The sequence below is a fragment of the Entelurus aequoreus genome, linkage group LG11 (assembly GCF_033978785.1).
Source record: "Entelurus aequoreus isolate RoL-2023_Sb linkage group LG11, RoL_Eaeq_v1.1, whole genome shotgun sequence".
NCBI lineage: Eukaryota > Metazoa > Chordata > Actinopteri > Syngnathiformes > Syngnathidae > Entelurus > Entelurus aequoreus.
In genome coordinates this window covers 43,561,252-43,585,958 of record NC_084741.1, presented here as the reverse complement: position 1 = coordinate 43,585,958, position 24,707 = coordinate 43,561,252, and the positions used below count along the sequence as shown (strand labels likewise).

Below are 24,707 nucleotides of genomic sequence, written 5' to 3'. Positions count from 1 at the left end.
AAAATTCATTTCAGTAGGCCTTTAAGAGCTCCGTTACAGAACAAATTATCTTGTAAGTTTAAATACAACAGTATTGTACTTTTTGCCATCATTTAGTATTTACAGCGTCCATTAGAGTGCACGGTACTATTTGCACACATACAGTATATTGTCATTTTTGACATCATAGTCATTCATGTAGGTGGTCGATTATATTGGATTAAGATACACACCTAACAATTTATTGAGGCATGGGTTCTATTAGCGCTGAGGCCACTAATTCAAGCTATAGGGTATATTTAGATTTTTAACATCATATTTATGTCATGATCCGTCACCCAGGTCATGGCATGATTTATGTTTGGTAGTTTTCCTGTTTTAGTCTGTTTCCTGGGTGCACCCTCTTTCCCTGTTTACTGTTGGTTTCCATGGGCACTGATTCTCCTCACCTGTCTTTGTTTAGCAATGAGTGTTCCCACCAGGTGTTTTGGTTGATCACTCCCCTTTATAGTTTTCTGTCACCAAGCACTAGTTGCTGGGTCAATGTTTGCTATAGGCAACAATTACGTTCTCCTGGTTTTTTCCTCACTCTAGGGATTTTTCTACACACTAGCATTCCTCGTTTTTCACCCTTGGTGACATATTGTGTTTTTTTAGCTCCACGCTTGTTAGCGTCCTCAGTTTTGTATTTTTTGATCCTGCCTTAAAATAATTAAAACCTTAATCCTACCTGCACGCCGTTCCAGCTTGTTTTCTGCGTTGGAGGGAACACTACCAGCGCAGCCATGCGCACCTGACGCAACAATTTATTTGTTTGTAGTAAGGTGTCTATTAAGAACTGCGTCCATTGTTTGAAGAAATAAGGCATTTATTCGAGGTGAGCTGTTGCAAAACAGAGCAGAGGCCACTATTTCAATACATACTGACTGCAATTCCTTTCATCATAAAGGTTTTTTATCGTTTTAGGTAGGCAACATACCCAGTGATTAATAGATGTATGCGTCTATTAGAGCGCAGGTCAGTATTTGAAGAAGTAGTGTATAGTTTGATATTGACGTCTAATTAATTTGTTTAAGTGGACAAACACGCAGAGCAGCGACTAGAAAAGAGTCCATTATTTGAAGGAATAAGTTAGATGACACACCCAACAACAAACTGAGACACTGCATCTGTTAGTAAAAATGTGTGTTTTACTTTTAGATATTCTATTAATTTCATTCAGTGGAAAATGCAAAGATTCATTGAGGCAAGGCGTCTATCAGAGCTGAGGCCATTGTTTGAAGAACTACAGAATGTTTTACTTTTGGACATTATATTTAATGTTAAAGTGGAAAACAGACACAAAAACTAACAGCGTCTGTAGTGTGGAGGCCACTATTTGAAAAAATACAGTATGTAAGACTTGTCATATTTATTCGAGTAAGCATATGATGTACCCTACAATACAACAGTGTTTATATTTTAGTCTATCTTGCGTTCATTTACTGTAACAACAGAGCGAATCTGACCAATGACACAGAAAAGTAGACCGGTTCAGGTTGATTATAGATTGTTGGTAGACTGACATAGATTGGCATGTTCTTTGAGGTAAGCAGCATAAACACAAGCACGCAGAAGGGAAGTCAGCGGTGAATGGCCATAAAAGAGCAGGACGGCGTGTTTTGTATTCTGGTGTCGGACGGGGAAAGCCCAGTAACCTCCTAGTGTTGCTTCAACAAACAGCAGCCAGGGGAGACGACCACAGACAGGACCACAGTCAAAACACACACACACACATTTGCATTGCACACACATGCGGCACACGATATATGTGTGTTGTGCGGGATGCGTTCTTGGCCAACGGGAAAGTCCTCAGTGCAAATATTGTAGCTGAGAGGAATCAGAGTGACATCTGGTGCGCATGTGTCCTCTCTCCACTGTCTGCATGGCTGCTTGTCAAACATGCTCGCTAACTGGCGGCTTATATTCCAAGTCTGCAGAGAACTGCTCAGTGCGTTCACAGCCAATGAGATGAAAAGAATAAAATGATGTACGGCCAAATGTATGGGGAGTCTTTTGCGCAGTGGTATAATAAAGTGCAACACAGTGACACATTGCATAGTTAGCACTCTGGGCTCTAGATTTTGTTGGTGGCCCCTTTTTGGTCTTTAATACTACTTCTTTGTTATTGTTATTATTACACTACTGAAGGGCCACCACCTCACCCTGAACCAGGGCTGTCCAACTGGTTTTGATAGTTATGCCTTCCCTCAGAGGGCCGTTTGTAACAGTGAATACAATGTAAATATACATGTAAAACTATATGCCTCATGATATTTTTAAACAATTGCCTATGCATTTGATAATTAGATATTTTTGTTTAAAGTACACTGTAAAAAAAAAATAATATGTGGATTTTAAAGGAAAATATGGCCAAATGTCCAAATTTTACTGTAAAAGGTAAGGTGTTTTTTACAGCATGTTACTGTAAATCAGTTCTTCTCAAAGAGTGGGGAAACATGCTTTATCAGGATCATACTTCAAACCCCGCTTCGAAAAGATATGCCCTGCACAACGTGCTGATTGTAGCCATTTACCCTGACTTTCTCATTTTGATTAAAAATAAAATTTTTGGATCTGTTTTGAAGGTTAAAGTGTTTTATAAACTGGTGATGTTGCTGATCAATTTGAATGTAATATTATTCACTGAGTTTATTTAATTGCACTTTTCAATATCAAATAATTCAAGTTGGTCAAAAAAAATGTATAGTTTGAATAAGGATTATTATTTTTTTATTTCAGGCATATTAGATTTTGATTAGATTTAGATTTATTGGTCCCCTTGGGGAAATTCATTGTCACTGCTGTACATTTGAACAATAGACATTACACATCACAAACAAAAATAACAAAAAGACATCCTACATGACCAACACATTTACAGGCTTGTCAGACAGGTCGGCCGGGCCTGCTGTTAAGGGCGGCTATAGCTGCAGGGATAAGGCTTTTCCTGAGGCGGGCCTCCGGAATTTGATAGTTCTGTATCTGCGCCCTGATGGTAGTGGGATGATGTATTGGTGTAGTGGGTGAGTGATATCCTGGACTATTGTTTTTGCCAGTCGAGTGATGGACCTGTGGTTTAAGTCTGAAATGTTGGGTGTGGGTAGGCCGATGATTTTAGCTGCTATGTTTGTAATGCGTGTGAGTTTGATCCGGTTGGTTACAGAAAGCATGGTGAAAAAACATGTGGAACAGTACATAAGGATGGGTTGAACAATGCTTTGGTAAAGTAATAACAGGAGATGAGGTGCAACGTATAGTCCTTTAAGTTTTCGGATGGCTGACAGTCTTTGTTGACTCCTTTTATAATGTCCGTGGTGTGCTGATCAAAGGTGAGTTTATTGTCCAAGGTTACGCCCAGGTATTTAAGTGTCAACTGTTTTAACTGTTTGTGTGTTTATGATGATGGGGTGCTGAGGTGAGGGGGGGATGAACCATATTTCTTTTGTTTTATTGACATTGATTTCCAGATAACTGTCTGTGCATGACTCTGTGAAATGTTTGACTGTGTTATGATATTGGAGTACTTTAAAACTTTTCTGTTTCAAACAAAAAAAAAACAATGGTAATAAAATTATGATTTGTTGTAAGTTGATCTATATGTCTTTCCTGTTTTGTTTTCTTAATGTTAAAAATAATACAATGTTATGCAGAGGTATACTTTTTAGAGACAAATGTTACTGGTTATAGTCACGGGGGAGAGTGGGGGGGGAAATGTTTTCTTCTAGAAATTTGTCAATGTCTGGCGACTTAGTTATGACTGTCACGTTCATAGGAGTGGATCCTTGCACAAGGATATCGTAGCAACCCGGTATTAATGTGTCGTGTTAAAGAGTTGTGTGATTTACAACTGTCTGTGAGGCCATGAATGTGTCATGCCGAGTACTGAGTGAGTGTGGCTGTGGGCCGAGTTGGACGGCTGAGTGCAGAGAGGACATTTGACTTTTGACATGGTTGCCAACAACAGTAACCTGCTTTGTTTTTGCCCAAAAAAACATTTGTTTGTCATCCTAACAACTAAGGTTGCAATGATTAAATCGATTAATCGGTTTATTAGATTTATAGTCTGTTTCTTCAATTAATCATCTAATGGGTGTAACTAATAAAATTGTGATTAGTAGGAACTTTATGTGACGTAGTTACACCAAGGCCCCAGCAATAGAGCACACTTAGGAGCGGTGGTGTGTGGGTGCCGTGATCTGTGTGGCGGCAAACAGCGGATACTTTTTTATGTATTTTTTTAATCAAAGCTCACATGTTAAAAGTGATATTTCAATATTGACATTTTATAATAAATATAGAATGGAATTTATAGCAATCAAAAAAATATTTGTTGATTTGAACTATTTTCCCTAAAATATGCATTGAAGCTATAAAATGTGTTTTATCTAGTTATTCGATTAATCAAACAAACTAATCGATAGATTAGTCGATTGCTATAATAATTGATAGCCGCAGCCCTGATTACAAAATATGGGCAGATGTTACAATACGATCTTTGTCAGTAATGGACAGTTGACACCAGAAGAGCAGCTAATATTTATACTCACCCTGAGCTTTTTATGGAACTAATTTTCACTTCCATGGTGATGGCTTTACTCTTCCTCAGAGCACTATCACTAGAAAAGCCTGCCTTAACCTTGGGACACATAACAAAGTGCAAAATGTTAACTAATAAGTAGGGTTGTAAAGATAAACTGTATTAATGATAAGTGCGGTAAAATTCCCAAGTACTATTACTGTTTTAAATAAAAATAATTGAAAAACCATGATTTTTACCTGAGATTTGATAAACGCATGGACTGACTGGCGCCAGCTCGCTAGCTTAAATTCCAACATTAAAACATGAGACATTTTCATCTTTCCCCTTTAAGGAACAATCTAAACCTATAAACACACATTGCTGTCTGAGCAACTAAGATATTCAATTGTGCACACAAGCTGTAGTATGCCGACTTCCTTCCAACGTTGGATCCGCATTGTTGGTTGGGAAATGACCAAATTTCAATGGTCAAATCAACGTCACAACCTGACATTAATTAAACGTAGTCCAATAGCATGTTGTGTCAACGACGTTATGTTTGAGTTGCTCAACAATACGACCTAATACAACAAATTCTCAACGTTATTTTAATGTCTCGTGCCTGTTTGGGTAAGTACTTTTTGAGCACATTCGACAACACCACAAGAATAATAGTACCCATGATGATTTTGGTCACAATAACCGTGATATGATGTTTTTATAACGTTAACTAATAAGCAATGTTATTCTTCCTCAGTGTAGCACATTGCGCATTTTTCCGCCACATGCGTTGTAACTACAGTTCTTGAGCATGTCTCATGTTTATGGACTGAAATAACAATTAAATTGAATTTATGTGGGCTTGTTCATAACCACAAAATGTCCTGAACCGAGGACCACCTGTATTGATTTCTACTTTATAGGATGATTAAGTAAAAACGATAGTCTGGGGTGAGCTGAAAACCAAGAACATCCGTTTTTGGGCGCAAAAGGGGGCGCCCCAACCATATTGTATTCTTTCAGAGGACGCTCCCTGAGTCAGACTTTGAAAACCCCTTGGCTAGAAAATTACATTTATTTGCAGTTTTTCTATATCACTTTGCAAGTGAAACAATACAAACCACAATGCTAGTCAGCGTTGAAGGGGTGGATGCAAGCGGATCACACTTGTTAGCAACAGAGAAGCTGAAACAATTGACTCTTGTTAAAGTATTTAGTTGGACTAAAACATCTGAATCCACTGACTTAATTGTTCAGAAATCTATTCGCAAGTGACGAAAAGATGCCAAAGGAGCAGCGAGAGACATGATGAAGACCAAGAGACATGATGGAATCCTACACAAGCAGTTAAATCATGGTATTAAGTCAGTCTTGAAGTTCATACACCGAAGTCAAAGCGTGATATTCTTCTCAGACTCTAAGAAGCACTCAACTGACTTGAAGCCAGCGAGTCCACCAGGAGTTACAACTTTACAGCTCTGACCTTTCCTTCAACTCGCTCTTACTGGAAGTCTTCGGGCAGGCATTCAGAAATATTTCCTTCTTGATCCCAAAAAGATGTGCTGGGGATGACTTTCACTGTCACCGTTGTTCACTCGATGCCCCTCTCGTGCAGCTCTTCACCGCCTCCCTCACCTGGGCCTTTCAGCAGGAGTCGGCGCCGCCCAAGTACCAGTACCGCGACCCGGTGACCTCCGAGCTCCTCCTGTGCGACCAGTGTCCCCCTGGCACGTCCGTGAGGCGACACTGCAGCGCCGACAGGCCCACAGAATGCCGAGCCTGCCCTGAGAGACACTTTGCTGACAACTGGCACTGGGGGGACTCGTGCCAACACTGCACCTCGGTAGGTAGGAGACCCCTACAAGGTTCATCGTAGTTCCCACCTGTTTCTCTGTTTAACTTCCAACCAAACTCATGTCTGTTTCCTAACTTATTTCTAATTTTTTATCCAGCTTTCGTGTGATTTTACCATGTTGTCTAGGTGCTGGTATTGTATGCCAACATGTAGGTTAATGTCTGCATTCATGACCTCTTACGTGTTGTGTCAATCATTAATGTTTACTTCTGCATGTTCTACACATCCACGGCCTGCATGTGACATTTTTCCTGTGTGTGTGTGTGTGTGTGTGTGTGTGTGTGTGTGTGTGTGTGTGTGTGTGTGTGTGTTGTCCTTAGGTGTGCAAAGAGAGGCAGCTGGTGAAGCAGGAGTGCAACAGTACCCATGACAGAGTGTGTGAATGTGCTGCAGGTTTCCACCTAGTGGTTGAGTTCTGCATCACACACAGCCCCTGCCCATCTGGATATGGAGTGGCAGCTTTGGGTAAAGTATTATTATGTCAAGTAAATACAACAAAATGTGTTGGTACAGTTGTATGTATTTGTTTCAGACATGAATAATAATGCAGTCACCTTTGCATGATTCAACATGTCCCAAAAGGAGTATAAAGAAGATACGTCTATTACTGATATGTCTTTTTGTTTACATTTTGTTCACTTAAAAAACTAAAGCAAAAGGAGATTAAATGACACAAAATAGCTTGTTTTTGTAAGGAAAATTTAAAAATAAAATTGTTTAAATTACTTTAAAAACAAAATTCTCCAAAGGTAAACAAAGTGATGATACTGTACTGTATGTCAACGAACATATGTGTTAGCGGGAATTTGTATTGTATAATCTAACCCCCTAGAGATATTACAAATATTATCATTATTAATCTTTACTAATATTATACGCCCAACTCAAACATTTTTGAGGGCTTTAGCACACTCCAAAACATATCCATATCTTGCAGGAAATATGTACACATGTTTACCATGACAGGACACATGAAAATCAAAAATTTTAGTTTGAGGTTATTTCGAATATGCATACAATTACAACATGATACATCACAATTTCCAGTTTCTCTTTTCAACATGTTCGTAAGGGAGTAGAAGGAAGCAGAGCTTATTTAATCCTACCACTTTTCCTTTACATAACAATTGCAAACACTTGTGTTTACTTCATGTTCTCAATTTATTCACAATATACTCCATAAGTAATAACATTACAAAATAAATAATAAATATGTAGCAAAAGTAAGTTGTATTTCATATAGTGAGATACATAAGATTATCAATAAATTCAGAATGTTTATCATGGTTCTTCTTATTTGTACTTTGTAAACACTTTGAGTTTGAATAGTTTCTTGAAGTGAATCATATTAGTACATTGTTTGATTTCTTTACTTAATCCATTCCATAATTGAATTCCACATACTGAGTGGAATGATGCTAAAGGTTTTAAGTGTTGTACGTGCGTACAAATGTTTTGAATTACATTTTTCTCTAAGGTTATATTTCTCCTCTCTTGTTGAGAAGAATTGTTGTATATTCTTGGGTAGCAGATTATAGTTTGCTTCGTGCATAATTTTAGCTGTTTGCAATTTCACTATGTCGTGGAAGTTCAGTATTTTTGATTCAATGAATAAAGGGTTTGAATGTTCTCTATATCCAACATTATCCTCCTGTCCAGCACTCTTATTTTTGTTTCCACTTCCTGTTTTTCTCCTGTTGCCACCTCTTCTCCTCTGGTATGCTGGCTCCCTCACCTATCCCTGATTGGCTACCAGGGACAGGTGTGTCCTCTTAAGCCTTTTAAGCCAGCTTTGGCAGTAGCACCTTAAGCAAAGCTTTCCCATTGCTTCCTGTGTCTGATTACTTTTTGTGCACTTCCCTGCTGCACCATTTTTGTTCCGCTTTCCCTTATGAAAGGGATTTTTATTCTTGCACTTCGCCTTCTGTCTCTGCATCCTGAGGTCCAGACCGTCACACAAACGTAATAAAGTAAACTGCAAAAAATTCTAGAGCCTTTAATTTATCTTATTGTCTGAATTGAATTGCTGTAATTCAATAACTATTGCACCATATTCTCCACCTTTATAGTTTAAAACCTGTATTGGCGCACCTGTAAGGGTGACTAGCATATTGTCATCTTGTTCTGCTTTCTTCACCTTTTTACCCACATTGTGTCTGTATTTGTTGTTGTTGTATTTTAGTTTTTTATTGAAAATAAAAAACTAGCTGCAGGCCTTATATGACCCACACTTTGGGCACCATTGTTGTAAACAATGTGACACCATAGCAACATGATACAGTATGTTTAATTCAATAAAGAAATAATAAACTAGAAACATATTTTTCATAATTTCTCCAACCCCAAATGGCATTAGCCACAAGCAAAAAACTAACAAACAATGGGGGCAACATTTTACAACGTGCCTGCGGAATAGATCTATATTGACACATTTACATAAACAAAGAAAAAAATCCTTCTTATTGAGCTATTTTACCTTGAATGCAATCATAGTGTCATCTTATTACAGTAATTTAGAGTAAGGACATGGACTCATCACTAATATTTGCTCTGATCATATTGTGCAGTGTGCTGGCGAATCATTGCTCATATTTGTGTATGTGTGTAGCTCCTGTTGTTCTAGTTCCGTGTCTGGTGGTTTTGTTGTCATGCGTCATATCAAATAGCTGGACTTCCTCACACACCTGATAACTTCCTCAAAGCATCCATCATCACTCTCGTGAGACACCGGGGGCCATTTACAGCCCGCAGCTAATTTTTTAACGGCCCGCTGCACATTCCAAAAAGTTTTAATAAACACAAAAAAAGTTGAATATAAGACAAAATAGGTGTAAAATAACATGGTAAAATGTTGACCTTTTTTTTGTTTTGTTTTTTAAATAACCTCCTGCTGCTCAAGACAAATACCAATTACCTTATTTTTAACTAGTATTTTAATGTCCATTTGACTGTACATTAGGAAGGAGATTCATATGGCTCTATTCGTCGCGGTTTACCTGACACAAGAAACGTGACAAATGGGGGTTGGGGGGCTGCACTATTCGCGTTAGCCGCCAGATGGCAGTAGAGTGTTGACTATCTCAAAATGTGTTTTGTGGCAATTCCAACTTTGATGACAGCGTCAGTTGCTATGTAGAGTGGTGCTTTCTGTTATTTTCAACAGACTGCATTGCAAAATGATTAACCCCTCATCTTACTCTCACGCGAGATCCACTCAGGAATGGGGCCATATGACTCCCTTCCCGACTATAGTTTGTGCACACCTCTCTTTGCGGCCGGCTTTGGGGCAGCTTCTTTAGTAGGCTTTCAAAACACTGTTGTAGCGATGCTGGCGTTTAATAGGGTTTGATGTGTTGAAGCGTGATTTTTTTTTTTTTACCATCCTGGCAGAACGTTTGGTGTAAATAGCATGCAAAATATTTTCCTCTGGAACTGTGATAGTTTGTTTACAATTCAACCCATCAACAAAGCAGTTTTTTTTCGTTGATTGGAGCTTTTTTTAGTGTAACATGATTTATTATTGAATTTACAAGAATTTAAGAATGTATCATTCCTTATTACAGCCTGATAATATGATATTTATCATGCACCCCTGCTAATAACCCACAACTGACAGGCAGGCTGCATTGACTTTGAAAAAAATATATATCCCGAGGGATTTTTTCCGTTTGCGATCCTTAGTGGAAACTGTTTGAAGGCCCCTGAATTACACACTGCATTTATTTAAAGTGGTGCTATTCTTCCGAAACAAATCAATCTTCTCTGGAACACAGTTTACACAACCTAATTATAACCTTTTATTCAGAGAAGAGAGAAGCTTTCAAAAGTGCGCTGCACCTTGACATAAGACTGCATTACTGGGGATTCCCCCTCTTTGAGCTGCAGGATCCATTATGTAATGGACAGACATGTGGTTGAATCCTTGAGAGCCACAAGATGAGCAAACACCAAAGACTTGGCACTCTGCTTCTTCCCACTTGGCCTCCTCGGGTGCCCTTTTCCTGTTGACTCTCCCGATGGAAGATTCTCCCAACATGTTTCTTTGACAAAGTGACCAAGACTACACTATGCCGTGACTCTGCAAAACTAGTTTGAACTGACTCACAGGCAGTTTCAATAAATAAAAATGAGGATGTGATTTTGGCTCCCAACTTGCACAATAGGACGTGTGTGCTAACCTGACAGAGGAGTTTTTTGTCAGCTCGGCTTGGAAATGTTGAAGTGTCTGTGGTTGGTTTTAAATGGAAGTCATACGGAAAAAGTCATCTGAAAATGACTTGGCAATTTTAGAATAATTCATCAGCAAGTCCTATTGTTAATATTTTAAATGATAAATAGAATTACGACATTTTTTTGTCTTTTTTTACTATATATATATATATATATATATATATATATATATATATATATATATATATATATATATACAGCAGTGGCGTGCCGTCACTAGAGGCAGGTGAGGCCGTGCCATCATGGAAAGAAAAAAAAAGTAAAAAGAAAAAAAAAAAAATTAAATTGTTATATGTATCCAGTGATTATACTAAAGTTATTTTCCATTTAACTTCACCAGTTTTAGATTATTTTTATTTTTATTTTCACATTTGCCGTTCAAATACTGAGAAGAGACGGTGCGGTGATCAGCAGCCAGTTGAGGCACGTCACTGATTTGTGCCTCAACATGGATTGTGCGCAATGACTCGGCTAACTGCTGGCCTGCTGTGCAGTGAGACCGTATTGCTATATGAATTATATTATACATTTCCATAGTTTAGTTAGCTGAGGTATATAATGTACAGTGTATTTTGTCAACAACTGTATGTGTGTAACGTATTTCTTGTGCTGAGCGATCATAAAACTGGAGGCTCGTCTCATAACCCCGCCTCCTGGTGCCAAGCACCTCCGCCGCAGAATGCACCCCCGACGGGAGCGCCACACCAACCAAAGCCCACACCCAAACCCTCCACGTGCCAGACCGAATCCACCCAAAAAAAAGTCACTTAACAAGAAGCTAAAAAGTGCAGAAACAACAGTGCTCGCCGGAGGAGCCGTGAACAGGGACACAACATTAGGTACACCTGCAGACTGCTGCGCGGATTTCATATTTCATTCATTCACAACTCTTCCAACACGAACACCACTGCTCCCGCACTTATAAGTAAAGGTAAGACCATAATAACGTTTTTTTATTAAATGTGCTTTTTTGTGTGCTACAGTTTGTAAGTGTAAAGTTAAAGTACCAATGATTGTCACACACACACTACACTGTAAAAAAAAAAAAAAAGTTGAGAAAACGCAAATTTTCAAGGCAACATGATGCAACAAGATTTTTGCATTTTCTCAACTTTTGACTACTGCTGGCCAGACACTGTTTTGGTAGTTAAACATAGTGAAACCTTATTTCTGAGTCTGACTAACTTAAAAACTATAATTATTTTTTACAGTGTACCAAAACAGTGTCTGGTTAGCAGTAGTCAAAAGTTGAGAAAACGCAAAAATCTTGTTGCATCATGTTGCCTTGAAAATTTGCGTTTTCTCAAATGTCTTTTTTTTTACAGTGTAGGTGTGGTGAAATTTGTCCTCTGCATTTGACCCATCCCCTTGATCACCCCCTGGGAGGTGAGGGGAGCAGTGGGCAGCAGCGGCGCCGTGCCTGGGAATAATTTTTGGTGATTTAACCCCCAATTCCAACCCTTGATGCTGAGTGCCAAGCAGGGAAGAATGCTGGTATGAGCTTTTAAACATAACCCGTTAACTGCTGCCAATCAAATGGTGAATAAGATACTCTTTAGGGTTCATATGTTTGTAAATCTGACTGTGATGAAGTCAGTGCCTCACCTGACATGAACCTCACCGCACGCCACTGATATACAGTATGTATATATATAGTAGATACCGCGGTGTTTTGGTTTCTAAGTCTTTACAATAATATTGCTGTGACGTGTGACGGTATCCAACAAAAACTTGGTGAATGTAGTTTTTTCCTGGCGCTTTAGCGTTCGTCGGGTCTGAAAATAACCTACATCTCCCAAAGTGGAGGCGTGAAACGCCGTAAGTAGGAAGCGAAGAGTGTTCGTACTTGTAGTAGATAATGGGAATTGTTTTTTGGGACATTTCCTGAAAATGTCATCAAAATCCATCCATAACTGTTTGAGTTATGTTGCAAAAACTCACAAACAAACCCTGGTGAAAACATAACCTCGATGGCGCGGTAAGAATGTCTGTGTTCTATAATAAAAAACTTTTTTTTTTAAGAATGCATTTTTAAAAAGACGCTTTTAACCTATCTCTGCACATATACATCATACGCCAGGAGCCAAGAGGAGCTTTTGTAACCTTTAATGTGTTTTCAAAAATGTTTTATTATCATTTTTATACCAAATAATATGTATTTGGAGAATCAGTCTGAATCAAGAATTGAGCGTTCTTGTAAGATAACAAATTTAACATGATTAAAAACATGAATTTGCTTATCTTCCTGTCAAATCGCTGACTGGGATTCGTTTCCTGTTGGATTGATTGGAAAACCCACTACCACTGCGCGCCACGTGGCACAATGGGAATGTCAGAGGAAATGTGCCATTATAGAAGAGGCTAGGTTTATGTTTGCTGTAAAATTTGACATAAAGTACTCTGTTATTAATTAAATGATAATTAAAATAATATTAGTAATAATACATTTCATTTGTAAAGCACTTTACATTTGTCAATCTCAAAGTGCTACAGAGTTTAAAAGGATACAAGAGTAGTTAAAAACACATAAAACATCTAAAAAAAATTAAAAAAAAATAAAGACCTTTCACACAAAACGAGGATGCCCACGGATCGTGGGGCTATATCCACAACGCTTGTCTGCATATCAAATATTATAATCTAAAAATGTGTTACATAGAAGTTTTCCACTGAGGGCCGCATACTGAAACATCTAAAGTTTTAATAAATTTTTTAGGGCTGTAAAAGTAACGGGTTAACTTATGCTATTCATGACAAAACACTATTGCATTGTGCTGTATAGATAAATACATTTTGACCATAATGATGTAAAAACGCAGATTGATTGCAATTACATTTTGACTGCACATGCCCCCTTAAATGAGCACAATATACTGTATGTAGATAGTTGAAATTGATTGAAACGAATAAACGACAGTGTGGTCCACAGAGCAATAAACTACGGTAATCTTCTAATTTCTTGCTTCAACAGCATGCATCCTCATTGCTTGGTGTCCTTGCAGGTACGCCAGTGAGCGACACGGTATGCGAGCCATGTCCTGTTGGCCTTTTCTCCAGCCGCCGCTCGTCAACAGAACCATGTCGGCCCCACAGAAACTGCACAGATGTGGGCATGAAGACGCTGCGATGGGGCACGTCCGCTTCAAACAGCATCTGTGGAAGCCAGGACCAAATTATGGCCATCGATTGTGCACATCATCACACATTGTGTCACACAGGTGAGGCCATCTGGTCTAACTCACTAGCATTAGCTTATAGCTAGAGTGACATAACTTTGTTTTCCCGACCATGAAAAGGAAGAAAGTGAGTGTTAAGGAAAGTGCTGAGGAAGTGGAAGATAAATACTATCATCCAAAAAAAGAATAATCAACAACATGAGAGAGCGACCATTCTGAATTAGAATGAGTATAACGCAGCCAAGAATGTTAAAATAATATTTAAACGGCGGACATTTATCCATGTACATATGGAAACGCTGCTGATGGTGTGTGGAAGTAGATACCGTAGTTCACTCGCTCATGTGAATGCTCCACATTATTGTTACATTACTTCATAAAACTACTGTCGTTGTTGGTAGTACATTCTATTGTATTGTTTCTAGACAATATTTCTTGTCCAAAAATTATTTTTTCTTTTCAAAAGGCATGTTACATGTTAAAGTTGTGCTGTTCTGGAGGGGCAACCACCAAATTGATTTCACTTAATTTTAATGGGAGACGTTGAATTGACATACAAGTGTTTCGATTGTACAAATTAAGCTTGTAAATTGAGGTATTACAATATTATGTCAGGAAGTAAATACTAAGCATCTAATTGGTTAAATGTCATCATCTATGCTGCTTACATGCTCTCGTATAATATCCAGGGATTGCTATTTGCAGTACCAGTTAGTTTTCTTCTTCAAGATACGAATGCAGACAACTGCAAAAAAACAAACAAACACCATATTGTACACAACAATCTGAACAAGACGTGGAAAAACAAAAACAATGGAAGAGAATGAGGGTCTCCTGTATTTACTTCTTCTTCTTTACTCGTTCATGGTCATTTTTAGGCAGAGGGCAGAAATAAAACAGACTGTTGCAGCAAATTGGAAACTATAAATTAGAATACTAATATTATAGTGTGGTATTTAGGGCGAAGGCACTTAGCAAACATGCCTGTGGTTGGTTTTTGCACATTAAAAGGGGCGTTGCAAGGGATGGAGAGACAGGCTTATGACAAATGATATATGTCAAAAATAACTTGTTACCCCGTGTGATTAATCACAAAATAAATTGCATTAATTATGTTTATATGCAGATTAATAATGCAATTCATTTGACCACAAATGCTCTTTTACCTTTTAGCTGTACCTGAAAGGCGTCGCGGGTTCTTATAATGTCAAAATTTCACTTCAAAAATACAACCGGACTGGACTTTAGATAAACTTGTTAGCAAGTTTCGATAAAATAAGTGTTGTGCATTCAAAAAAAATTTTTTAAAAATGTTCCTTCATGACATTCTAACAGTAAATTTGCAGATATTGGGGCCTTTTTGAATTGTGAGTTTTTTATTTGTTTACTATGTATAACCTGTGATTATTCACGATTAATACAAATTGTGATTAATCTGATTTAAAGAAAAATAATCTGTTTGACAGCACACACACATGACGGAGCATGTGCGGTGAAAATGCAATTTATGATTAATATTTGTGTAGAATCAAATAAGTGTATATACACATATATATGTGTGTATATATATAAATAACAATAAAATATAAATAAAATTGATGGATGGATGGATATATATATATGGGTATGTGTATATATATATATATATATATATATATATATATATATATATATATATATATATATATATATATATATATATATGTATATTTATATATATATATATATATATATATATATATATATATATATATATATTTATATATATATATATATATATATATATATATATATATATATATATATATATATATATATATATATATATATATATATATATGTATGTATATATATATATATATATATATATATATATATATATATATATATATATATATATGTATATATATATATATATATATATATATATATATATATGTGTATATATATATACGGCGTGGCGAAGTTGGTAGAGTGGCCGTGCCAGCAATCGGACGGTTGCTGGTTACTGGGGTTCAATCCCCACCTTCTACCATCCTAGTCACGTCCGTTGTGTCCTTGGGCAAGACACTTCACCCTAGCTCCTGATGGGTGCTGGTAGCGCCTTGCATGGCAGCTCCCTCCATCAGTGTGTGAATGTGTGTGTGAATGGGTGAATGTGGAAATACTGTCAAAGCGCTTTGAGTACCTTGAAGGTAGAAAAGCGCTATACAAGTATAACCCATTTATCATTTATTATTTATATATATATATATACTATATATATATATATATATATATATATATATATATATATATATATATATATATTATTATTAAATAATGAGTATGATATGCTGTACAATTAGGAAGACTATGATTTATGATGTATGCATAAGAATATGTCGATAGAGACAGGAGGGTTTTTTTGTGTTTTTTGTAGTTCTGTTTCTTTTTACTCTATACTTATTTTATACTATATGGCATTCACTTTAATTATTGTTTATTTCTTTTTTTTAAAAGAAGCAATTATAAAAGACGAGATATTGCATAATTTTGTGAAACCATTGCATTACAGTGTCAAAAAAATTATATTGAGACCACTACCCTCTATTTCAGAGTAGAGGATCCTTTGCCCTTTTTCAAAGAACACCGTCTTTATCCCTCATGATGATTGCAACAGTCTATCAGGTTAAAAAACACAAGCATGTGATCAATATTGTTAAATAACATTCAACATCGAACTTCACTTCACTTCCCTTTTTTTGGCGCGCTGCCAACAGAATCACATAAGGGGCAGAAAGTTAATTAAACAGAACAAAGAGGACTTCCTGTATAGCAACGTGTTACAATGTATTCTCGTAACTAATACTCTTTTTCTATGTGTACAGTGTACAAATAAATGTCACAACATGCAGTGACTGTTATCGCATCATTTCATTGGACTCTCAGCATCCCTCAGTATTCTCATGCAGTTACTGAGAAAACCGCAGTCATCCTGAAACTATACCAAAATCGAAAGCAGAAGATTTAGTCAGTGTTTGTTACTCAAGCCCAAACTATTTTCATGCTTAAAACTCTTGACTTTCCAGTCTCCAAAATATGATAGCGTCACACAATTGACTTTTTACAATGTTTGTACAATTGACCACATTTACTTGTGATGCACACCACCCAGCCACAAGTATTGCCGGCAGAACACCATGTTTTGTTAAAAGAAATCCCAACGCAGATTGACTAATGATTTCTGCTGTCTTCTTGTAGATGTGCTCTTTTGTGAGGAGGCAGTTTTCCAGTCACTAGCCTCCCTGCAGTTGTCCTCCGTGCCCCTGGAACGTCTGTTGGAGAGTCTTCCAGGCCGCAGGGTGGATCGCAAGAGCGTGGAGAGGCTGAAGAAGGCTTGTTCGCCGCAGCAACACGTCCTCCAGCTGCTGCGACTATGGAGGCAGCAGAACAAGGACCAGGATAAGCAGTATGGCATTATAAAAGGTATCAACACTTTATTATTACGCACTTTTTCTTTGTTAACCACGTTAAAAACAATGTATAGGTCCAGATTTGCTACGCAGTTCAAGATAGTGCTGTCAAGTGGGTGTAAATATTGAAATAAATGAATAGGTAATGTGGAAGTCCAGTCCATTCTTCCGGGCTCAGCCAGGTCAACTACACACAGGGGCGCCGAAAAGGGGGGGTAAAGGAGACGGATTCTAGGGGCCCATGATGGAGGGGGGCCCATAGAGGCCCCTAATGATGATGAAATTATAATACAGGGGGCCCTGTAAAGATTATTTTCATGGGGCCCAAAATCCCTAGCGGCGCCCCTGACTACACAATTTGTATTGGCAACCATTTTTGATTGTTAGATTTTTTTACCAACAGATTGATGGATAAAGCTTTGAAATTGTAAGTCATGGCGACAAGCAGATATTCCAGTGCTTGTTTTTTATAACCCAAAAACAAATGCTTGGAAAATCTTGTTGCATGATCAATGAACATTAAAGGGGAACTGCACTTTTTAAATCTTGCCTATTGTTCACAATCCTTATGAGAGACAAAAAGAAATAAAGATTTTGTGTTTTTTGCATTATAATTTGTATTAATCGGCTCGTTCTAGGTGGCTAGCAGTGCAGTTAATGGAGCAATCAATTCTGTCTCTAAATCACTTTGAAAATGCATCCAAAAAACACCAACAATACTTCCGTAACCTGTATAACAACCAAGCTGTTGCGACATTGTTATTGTAAGAGCAAACACTGAGGAAGACATTGCCTTGCGACGGCATGCTACGGCATTAGCTGTAAGCTAGCTACTGTGTCAGCAGCTTAAAGGCCTACTGAAACCCACTACTACCGACCACGCAGTCTGATAGTTTATATATCAATGATGAAATCTTAACATTGCAACACATGCCAATACGGCCGGGTTAACTTATAAAGTGCAATTTTAAATTTCCCGGCAAACTTCCGGCTGAAAACGTTTCGATATGATGACGTTTGCACGTGACGTCAACGGTTGAAGCGGAAGTATTCGGAGCCTATTGAATCCAATACAAAAAGCTCTGTTTTCATCTCAAAATTCCACAGTATTCTGGACATCTGTGTTGGTGAATCTTTTGCAATTTGTTTAATGAACAATGGAGACTGCAAAGAAGAAAGTTGTAGGTGGGATCGGTGTATTAGCGGCGGACTACAGCAACACAACCAGGAGGAGTTTGAGATGGATAGCAGACGCGCTAGCCGCCGACCTCACCTTGACTTCCTCCGTCTCCGGGCCGCCGACCACATTGGTGATCGGGTGAAGTCCTTCGTTGTACCGTCAATCGCTGGAACGCAGGTGAGCACGGGTCGTGATGAGCAGATGAGAGCTGGCGTAGGTGCAGAGCTAATGTTTTTAGCATAGCTCTGTTGAGGTTCCGTAGCTAAGTTAGCTTCAATGGCGTCGTTAGCAACAGCATTGCTAAGCTTCGCCAAGCTGGAAAGCATTAACCGTGTAGTTACATGTCCAGAGTTTGGTAGTATTGTTGATCTTCTGTCTATCCTTCCAGTCAGGGACTTATTTGTTTTGTTTCTATATGCAGTTAAGCCCGATGCTATCACGTTAGCTCAGTAGCTAAAGTGCTTCACCGATGTATTGTCGTGGAGATAAAAGTCACTGTGAATGTCCATTTCGCGTTCTCGACTCTCATTTTCAAGAGGATAAAGTATCCGAGGTGGTTTAAAATACAAATCCGTGATCCGCAATAGAAAAAGGAAAAATTGTGGAATCCAATGAGCCCTTGTACCTAAGTTACGGTCAGAGCGAAAAAAAGATACGTTCTGCACTGCACGCTAGTCCTTCACTTTCACGTTCCTCATCCACGAATCTTTCATCCTCGCTCAAATTAATGGGGTAATCGTTGCTTTCTCGGTCCGAATGTCTCTCGCTGCTGGTGTAAACAATAGGAAAATGTGAGCAGTCCTTCCTCCGGTGTCGTCACACTACTTCCGCTATGGGCAAGGCTTTTTTTTATCAGAGACCAAAAGTTGCTAACTTTATCATCGTTGTTCTATACTAAATCCTTTCAGCAAAAATATGGCAATATAATAATAATAAATTCATTCAGTAGGCCTTTAATGGCTTTTGAGTTTGTAACGGACAACACAATATAATACGACACCAATCTATACTGACTGAAAAACATGAACAATCATATTACAGTATCTGTTAAAGTATTAGTTGTAATAACACGCATGACGTGCTGCGTGTATCGTGATCAATATTAAAGTGGCTCACTCGATTGACAGTTGTCTGTTTCATTCAGCTTGCCAGGGAAGTTTTTCTGGTTTATTTGGGGTAAGCACTCCATTTCTGTCCGCATAGCTTGGCTCCAAGTTCCATATTTGCAGCGTCAAGTCATGCCGACCTCACTCTCTCGGCTTCTGTCTATTCCAACGTTTCACCCTGTCTTTGTGCTCGCTTAAAGAAGCAGCCGTTCATCCTCCGTATATTCAGCTTCAAAAATATATGGTTGTGAACCCTCATTTGTCCAAAAATAATCGTCTTTGTTGTCTGGTACCAAGTCAGCCATGATTACAACACACTCGCGTTTGTTGCCAGAAGTCAGAAGTGTGTTGCTAATGAAACGGAAATAAATGCGCCGAAGAATTAGTTCCGGCAATGCTTAAAATGACCAAAATACAGTAAATATTGTACATATTACTTATTGTTATGAGCATTTCTGTTACTACATTATATATAGACTTGCAGTGTGTAAATAAAACATTGATGGAGGGTTTTGAAGTTGTTTTAGAGGTCTTTGAAGGCTACAATGGTGACTCCCATTAGCTGCCTCTTCCAAGCATTTTTTTTATTACCTTTTGAATCCTAAAAAAAAGACATGTGTGTTCTTGTCTCTCATAATGATTGTGAACAATAGACAAAATTCCAAAAAAGTGCAATTCCACATGAAAGAATAGAACATGTGCAATTGGATTAAGTACATTTATCTGTCTAAAGTGAAAGAACAAATATATTCAGCCAAAAAGTCCTTTATTATTTTCAGCCTTTCACAATGCCTGGGCCTTGTGTTTGACAACATTAATTTAGTAAATTAGTCATGTAGTAATCTGTAATTCGTAATGCGTACAACTAAATTTAAGATGTGTTTGACAACTGTGAAAGTCATGTTTTTCGGGCTTAGACTGGGGGTGTACCAACTGGCCGCAAAGTGAAAAGTCAAAGTATACGGGTGCCATTTCAATATTCTTTTGATTGTGTAAAAATAAATAAAAAACTGACATTATTTATATTGCATGTCAAGACAAAATGTTGTGTTAGCTTTGAGTTATAGGTGACAAAGTAAACTATTATTAGCATTTTCTTAATACATTACATCTTTTAGCTCTTTTTTACTACATTTTTCCGTTGTTTTTTTTCCAGACACTCTGCTGCGGCCCAACAAAACACACCTGGTTTCGAGCATCAAAAATATGCATTTTTAAAGATTTAAATTGGTGTGCCCATTATTCGTTCTTTTTTTTTTAATTATCAATTTTTATCAATAAAAAATTGTAAAACTTCTAAAGATTCGTTTAAGAATACCGCGATAATCATGATGCTTTTACTCACAATAACCGTGATATGACATTTTGCAGCCATGAATTGTCTTATCATGGAAGCACAACAAGTTTAAAATAGCCTGGAAAAAAGCAAGACACCTGTTTGAGTCAGCCACTCGCAGGAAAGCTACTGGTGGTATCAACAACAAGCAGTGGACGACATTGCCACAATACTATATTGTCAACTGGGATTACTCGTGATTAATCACAATTCAAAAGTGTGATTAATCTGCTTAAAATTATTAATCGTTTCCCAGCACTATTTTTTACACAAGTGACATCGACTATTGACTATTCGTGCTTATGTGCTGCATCATCAAATATAAACAAACAATGCACTGATGTGGTACAGGTGTCAACCACTGTGAACGCAAGGTCTCCCGCTGCAACACCCTGAAGAACCTGACTTTTGATGACCTCTTGGAGGTGACCAACAGCTTGCCAGGGGTCAAAGTCCGCCCGGAGGACGTGTCGGCGGTGGTGGCGACCTGTCCCCCCAAGCAGTACGTCCTGCAGCTGCTCCACCTGTGGAAGAGAGCCAACTTCGACCTGGATCTGGTCAAAGGTCTTTCTCACAGTGTGAGGGTGCTGCGCGGAAAAGGGGCGCCGCGTTATCTTCTGAAAGGCCTCAAGAAGATCAGCCGCATCATAGGCTCCGCCTCCACTCGCAAGACGTATGAAAAGATGTTTGTTAGTATGCTTCAAGATGAACTGTTTTTTAAAACTCTTAAGCCATTCAATGAATAAGAGTAAAAAAGGCTGCTGTTTCAGTAGGGATGGGAATTCTACTAAATCTTCTTAATCGGCTTTGGGAAAAATCACATTTTTTCTATGAGAATCTCTCCTGGAATGTTCTCAGCACCTGTTTCCGTGCTGTGTTGTACTGAGCAGAGGAGTTGTACCATACCAAAGGTCTGCGTGGTTGTCGTTTTTCAACAGCGTCTCTTCTGGTCGCAGATGAGTAGTGCACTCCATTTTGTCTCCATAGCTTCCAGATACATCCATCCATCCATCCATTTTCTACCGCTTGTCCCTTTTGGGGTCACACAATTAATCCACAATGAATTCTCCAGAATTGCCCATTCCTTGCTTGTATCCTAAATAAACTCCAAAGGAGAACAACACTCAAGCTCTAAAACACTCATAGTGCGATTACATATAAATATATACTGTATATATATATATATATATGAGTAAAGTGGTACCTTGGTTTTTGGTAGCAATCCATTTCCGTAACCCAAATCATACAAAAACCGAGGCAATCTTTCCAATAAGAAATCATATAAATCCAATTAATCAGTTCCAAACACCCAAAAATATTAACACAAAACATGTTTTATAAAGAATATTTATAGTTTTTCATTCAGATAACAATGTAAATTAAACATAAATGATATACTTTTTTCTTTTATTTATTTATTTTATTTTTTGTAGCCATACTTTTTAATAAAAACAAATGTTTGTTTTAAAATGTTTTCTTTTTACATTTTTGCAGACATATTTTCTTTATTTGTTTTCTTTATTTATTTTTATAATTTTTTTTAGCCATACCTCTTTTTATTTTATTTTTTTATTTTTTGTATTTACCAGTTGAGTTACCAATGCAATGATTCTTTGTTTGGTCAATGGATTCCGTGGAATAATACGCCAAGAAACACTAATTTGATAACCAAGATGGCAACATTTGGGGAAAATGAATGATGAAAAACTAAATCATAAGAAAAGTACCAAGGTACCACTGTATTATTATTATTATTATTATGATGATTATTAGTATTATAAAAATGTATAGTGCAGATGAACCTGGTGTACAGTATATGTACGTGGGACAGACATAGAGTAGGTCACATGGTAGCATCATGTAAATAAAGCTATACTCACCAAATTTAAACATATGCAGAGATAATTTGGAAACCAGGTGAGTTTATAATCCTAAATTGCCTTTCAGTAATTACTCAAATGCTTTTGATTTGAAAAAAAATAGCAATTCTACATGTGCCCTCTAGGCAGAGTAATCTTTGCAAAATATTTCATGGGAACCCTTTTCAGTCTGTGAAAAGTAACACACACAATTATTTAAGATGTAAATAGCAAACGGTTTTATGGAAAAATGGGCAAGCAAATGTGCTTCCCCCTCACCCCCCTTTCTCGCCATTTGGGAGGAAGGATTTGGTTTCATAATGAAATCCAGGTATGAGCTATATAATTGTCTTTTGTTTTGTTTTGTTGGTTTTGTCCGCGACTGCTGGCAAGTTAAGCTCCTGGAAATTTAATGTTGTTACTGTCAGCTTTGTGAATGTACAATTGTGTTCTATTTAAAAGGGAGTTTATCTTGGACTTGTATGTAATGGCTTGTTTTTATTGCTTCATAAGAAATACTGAATCCTAAATGCTGCAACTTCTTGAAGGGATATGTTTTATATTTGTTTTGTTTTTATTTTTTATACAAAGAAGTGTCTTGTTTCTTTATTGTATATATAAAACTAATGGTGCGTTCAAATGCTTCATAAAAGATTGGACTTTTTCTCCCTGCTTGTGGTTTCTTAAAAAGTGATCATTATGATATTTTTGTGACTCATTGTGCCAACATGTCATATACAGGAAACTGCATATGCAGTTTCCTGTATATGTATCATGTATTACAGTGTATCATCTTCATTGTCACATATCAGGTGACTCATTTGCTATAGCAGCAGATTCAGCTCATAACCTTTAGCTATATTACGTCACACTTCTGAAAACTGACCAAAAGGTTGTGAAAAGGCTTTTCAGAGGTGCACGCACAAGTGAGTGCAATAGTTATAGTGCAAAATACATGTTGGTTATATGAATAAAATGGCAAAATCTTACTTCTCACTATGAGTCAATGCAGTTGTACGCCATAGAAATAATAAATATATCAATATAAAAAGGTAAGGAACTTAATTTTTTTAGTTGAATCTATAACCAAGGCAGTAAAACCATGAACTGTAAACAAAAATGTTCATCGTAAATTCACAGCAAATTGTTGGCTAATTTACTGTGAAATATTTTTATCGCAATTTACTGTAACCGCAGAGCTGTGATTTCACGGTTAACTACGATAATGTTAGAAATAATTACGGTAGCTTCACATTTGTATTTTTATAGTTAATCATAATAAAATGACAATGAAATACTGTAAATTCACCATTACAATCTTATTGGTGATTATTTTTCGGTTTACGGAAATCAGTTTGAATTTACAGTAGTTTGTTGCGATATTACAGAGGACTATGATTACAGTATTTTACTGTGAAATACCAGTGAATTGATGTGAAATATAAGGATATTGTAATAGCACATATCCAGTAAAATGTACATTTTGATTCCTGTATTTTACTGTAAAGAAATGCTGTCAAATATTGGTGTTGTATTACAGTATGTGGATTCTTACGGCCAAGCCGCACAGAAAGCTAATGATAATCATGAAAAATGTATAATTCAAAATGAAAGAAATGTGTTTCATGCTGTTGTCCAATCATTATATATATTATAGAATTGTTAATGGATATTTTTGGGAGAAAAAATACAAAACCATGTACGTACAGCAGGGGTGTCAAACTCATTTTCTTCAAAGGCCACATTGCAATAATGTCTGCATCACAGTGAATGAAATATATATGAATTCTATAAACATACAATAGCTTCACAACACAGTTACCTATATATTTGATTATTATATTTCTTATTAACAGATTGATGGATAACATGCTTTGAAATCATAAGTCAAGGTGACAAGCAGATATTTAAGTATTTTTGATAACTCTCCCAAATATGTTGTGTGAGCAGACACTATTAAAGTTCAGAAG

The 24,707-nt window shown here is 37.2% G+C and overlaps 1 protein-coding gene across 1 annotated transcript in view; it reads left to right on the top strand.

Moving 5' to 3' along the window:
* LOC133660167 (tumor necrosis factor receptor superfamily member 11B-like) overlaps positions 1–23,466 on the top strand; it is a 57,272-nt gene extending 33,806 nt beyond the window's left edge. Inside the window, exons 2-6 of the mRNA XM_062063385.1 lie at positions 6,156–6,383; positions 6,716–6,860; positions 13,628–13,843; positions 17,045–17,269; positions 21,230–23,466. Coding sequence (XP_061919369.1) covers positions 6,156–6,383; positions 6,716–6,860; positions 13,628–13,843; positions 17,045–17,269; positions 21,230–21,624 — 1,209 coding nt within the window. The 3' untranslated portion in view covers positions 21,625–23,466. The remainder of the gene's footprint in view (positions 1–6,155; positions 6,384–6,715; positions 6,861–13,627; positions 13,844–17,044; positions 17,270–21,229) is intronic.
* Positions 23,467–24,707: the final 1,241 nt, after the last annotated feature.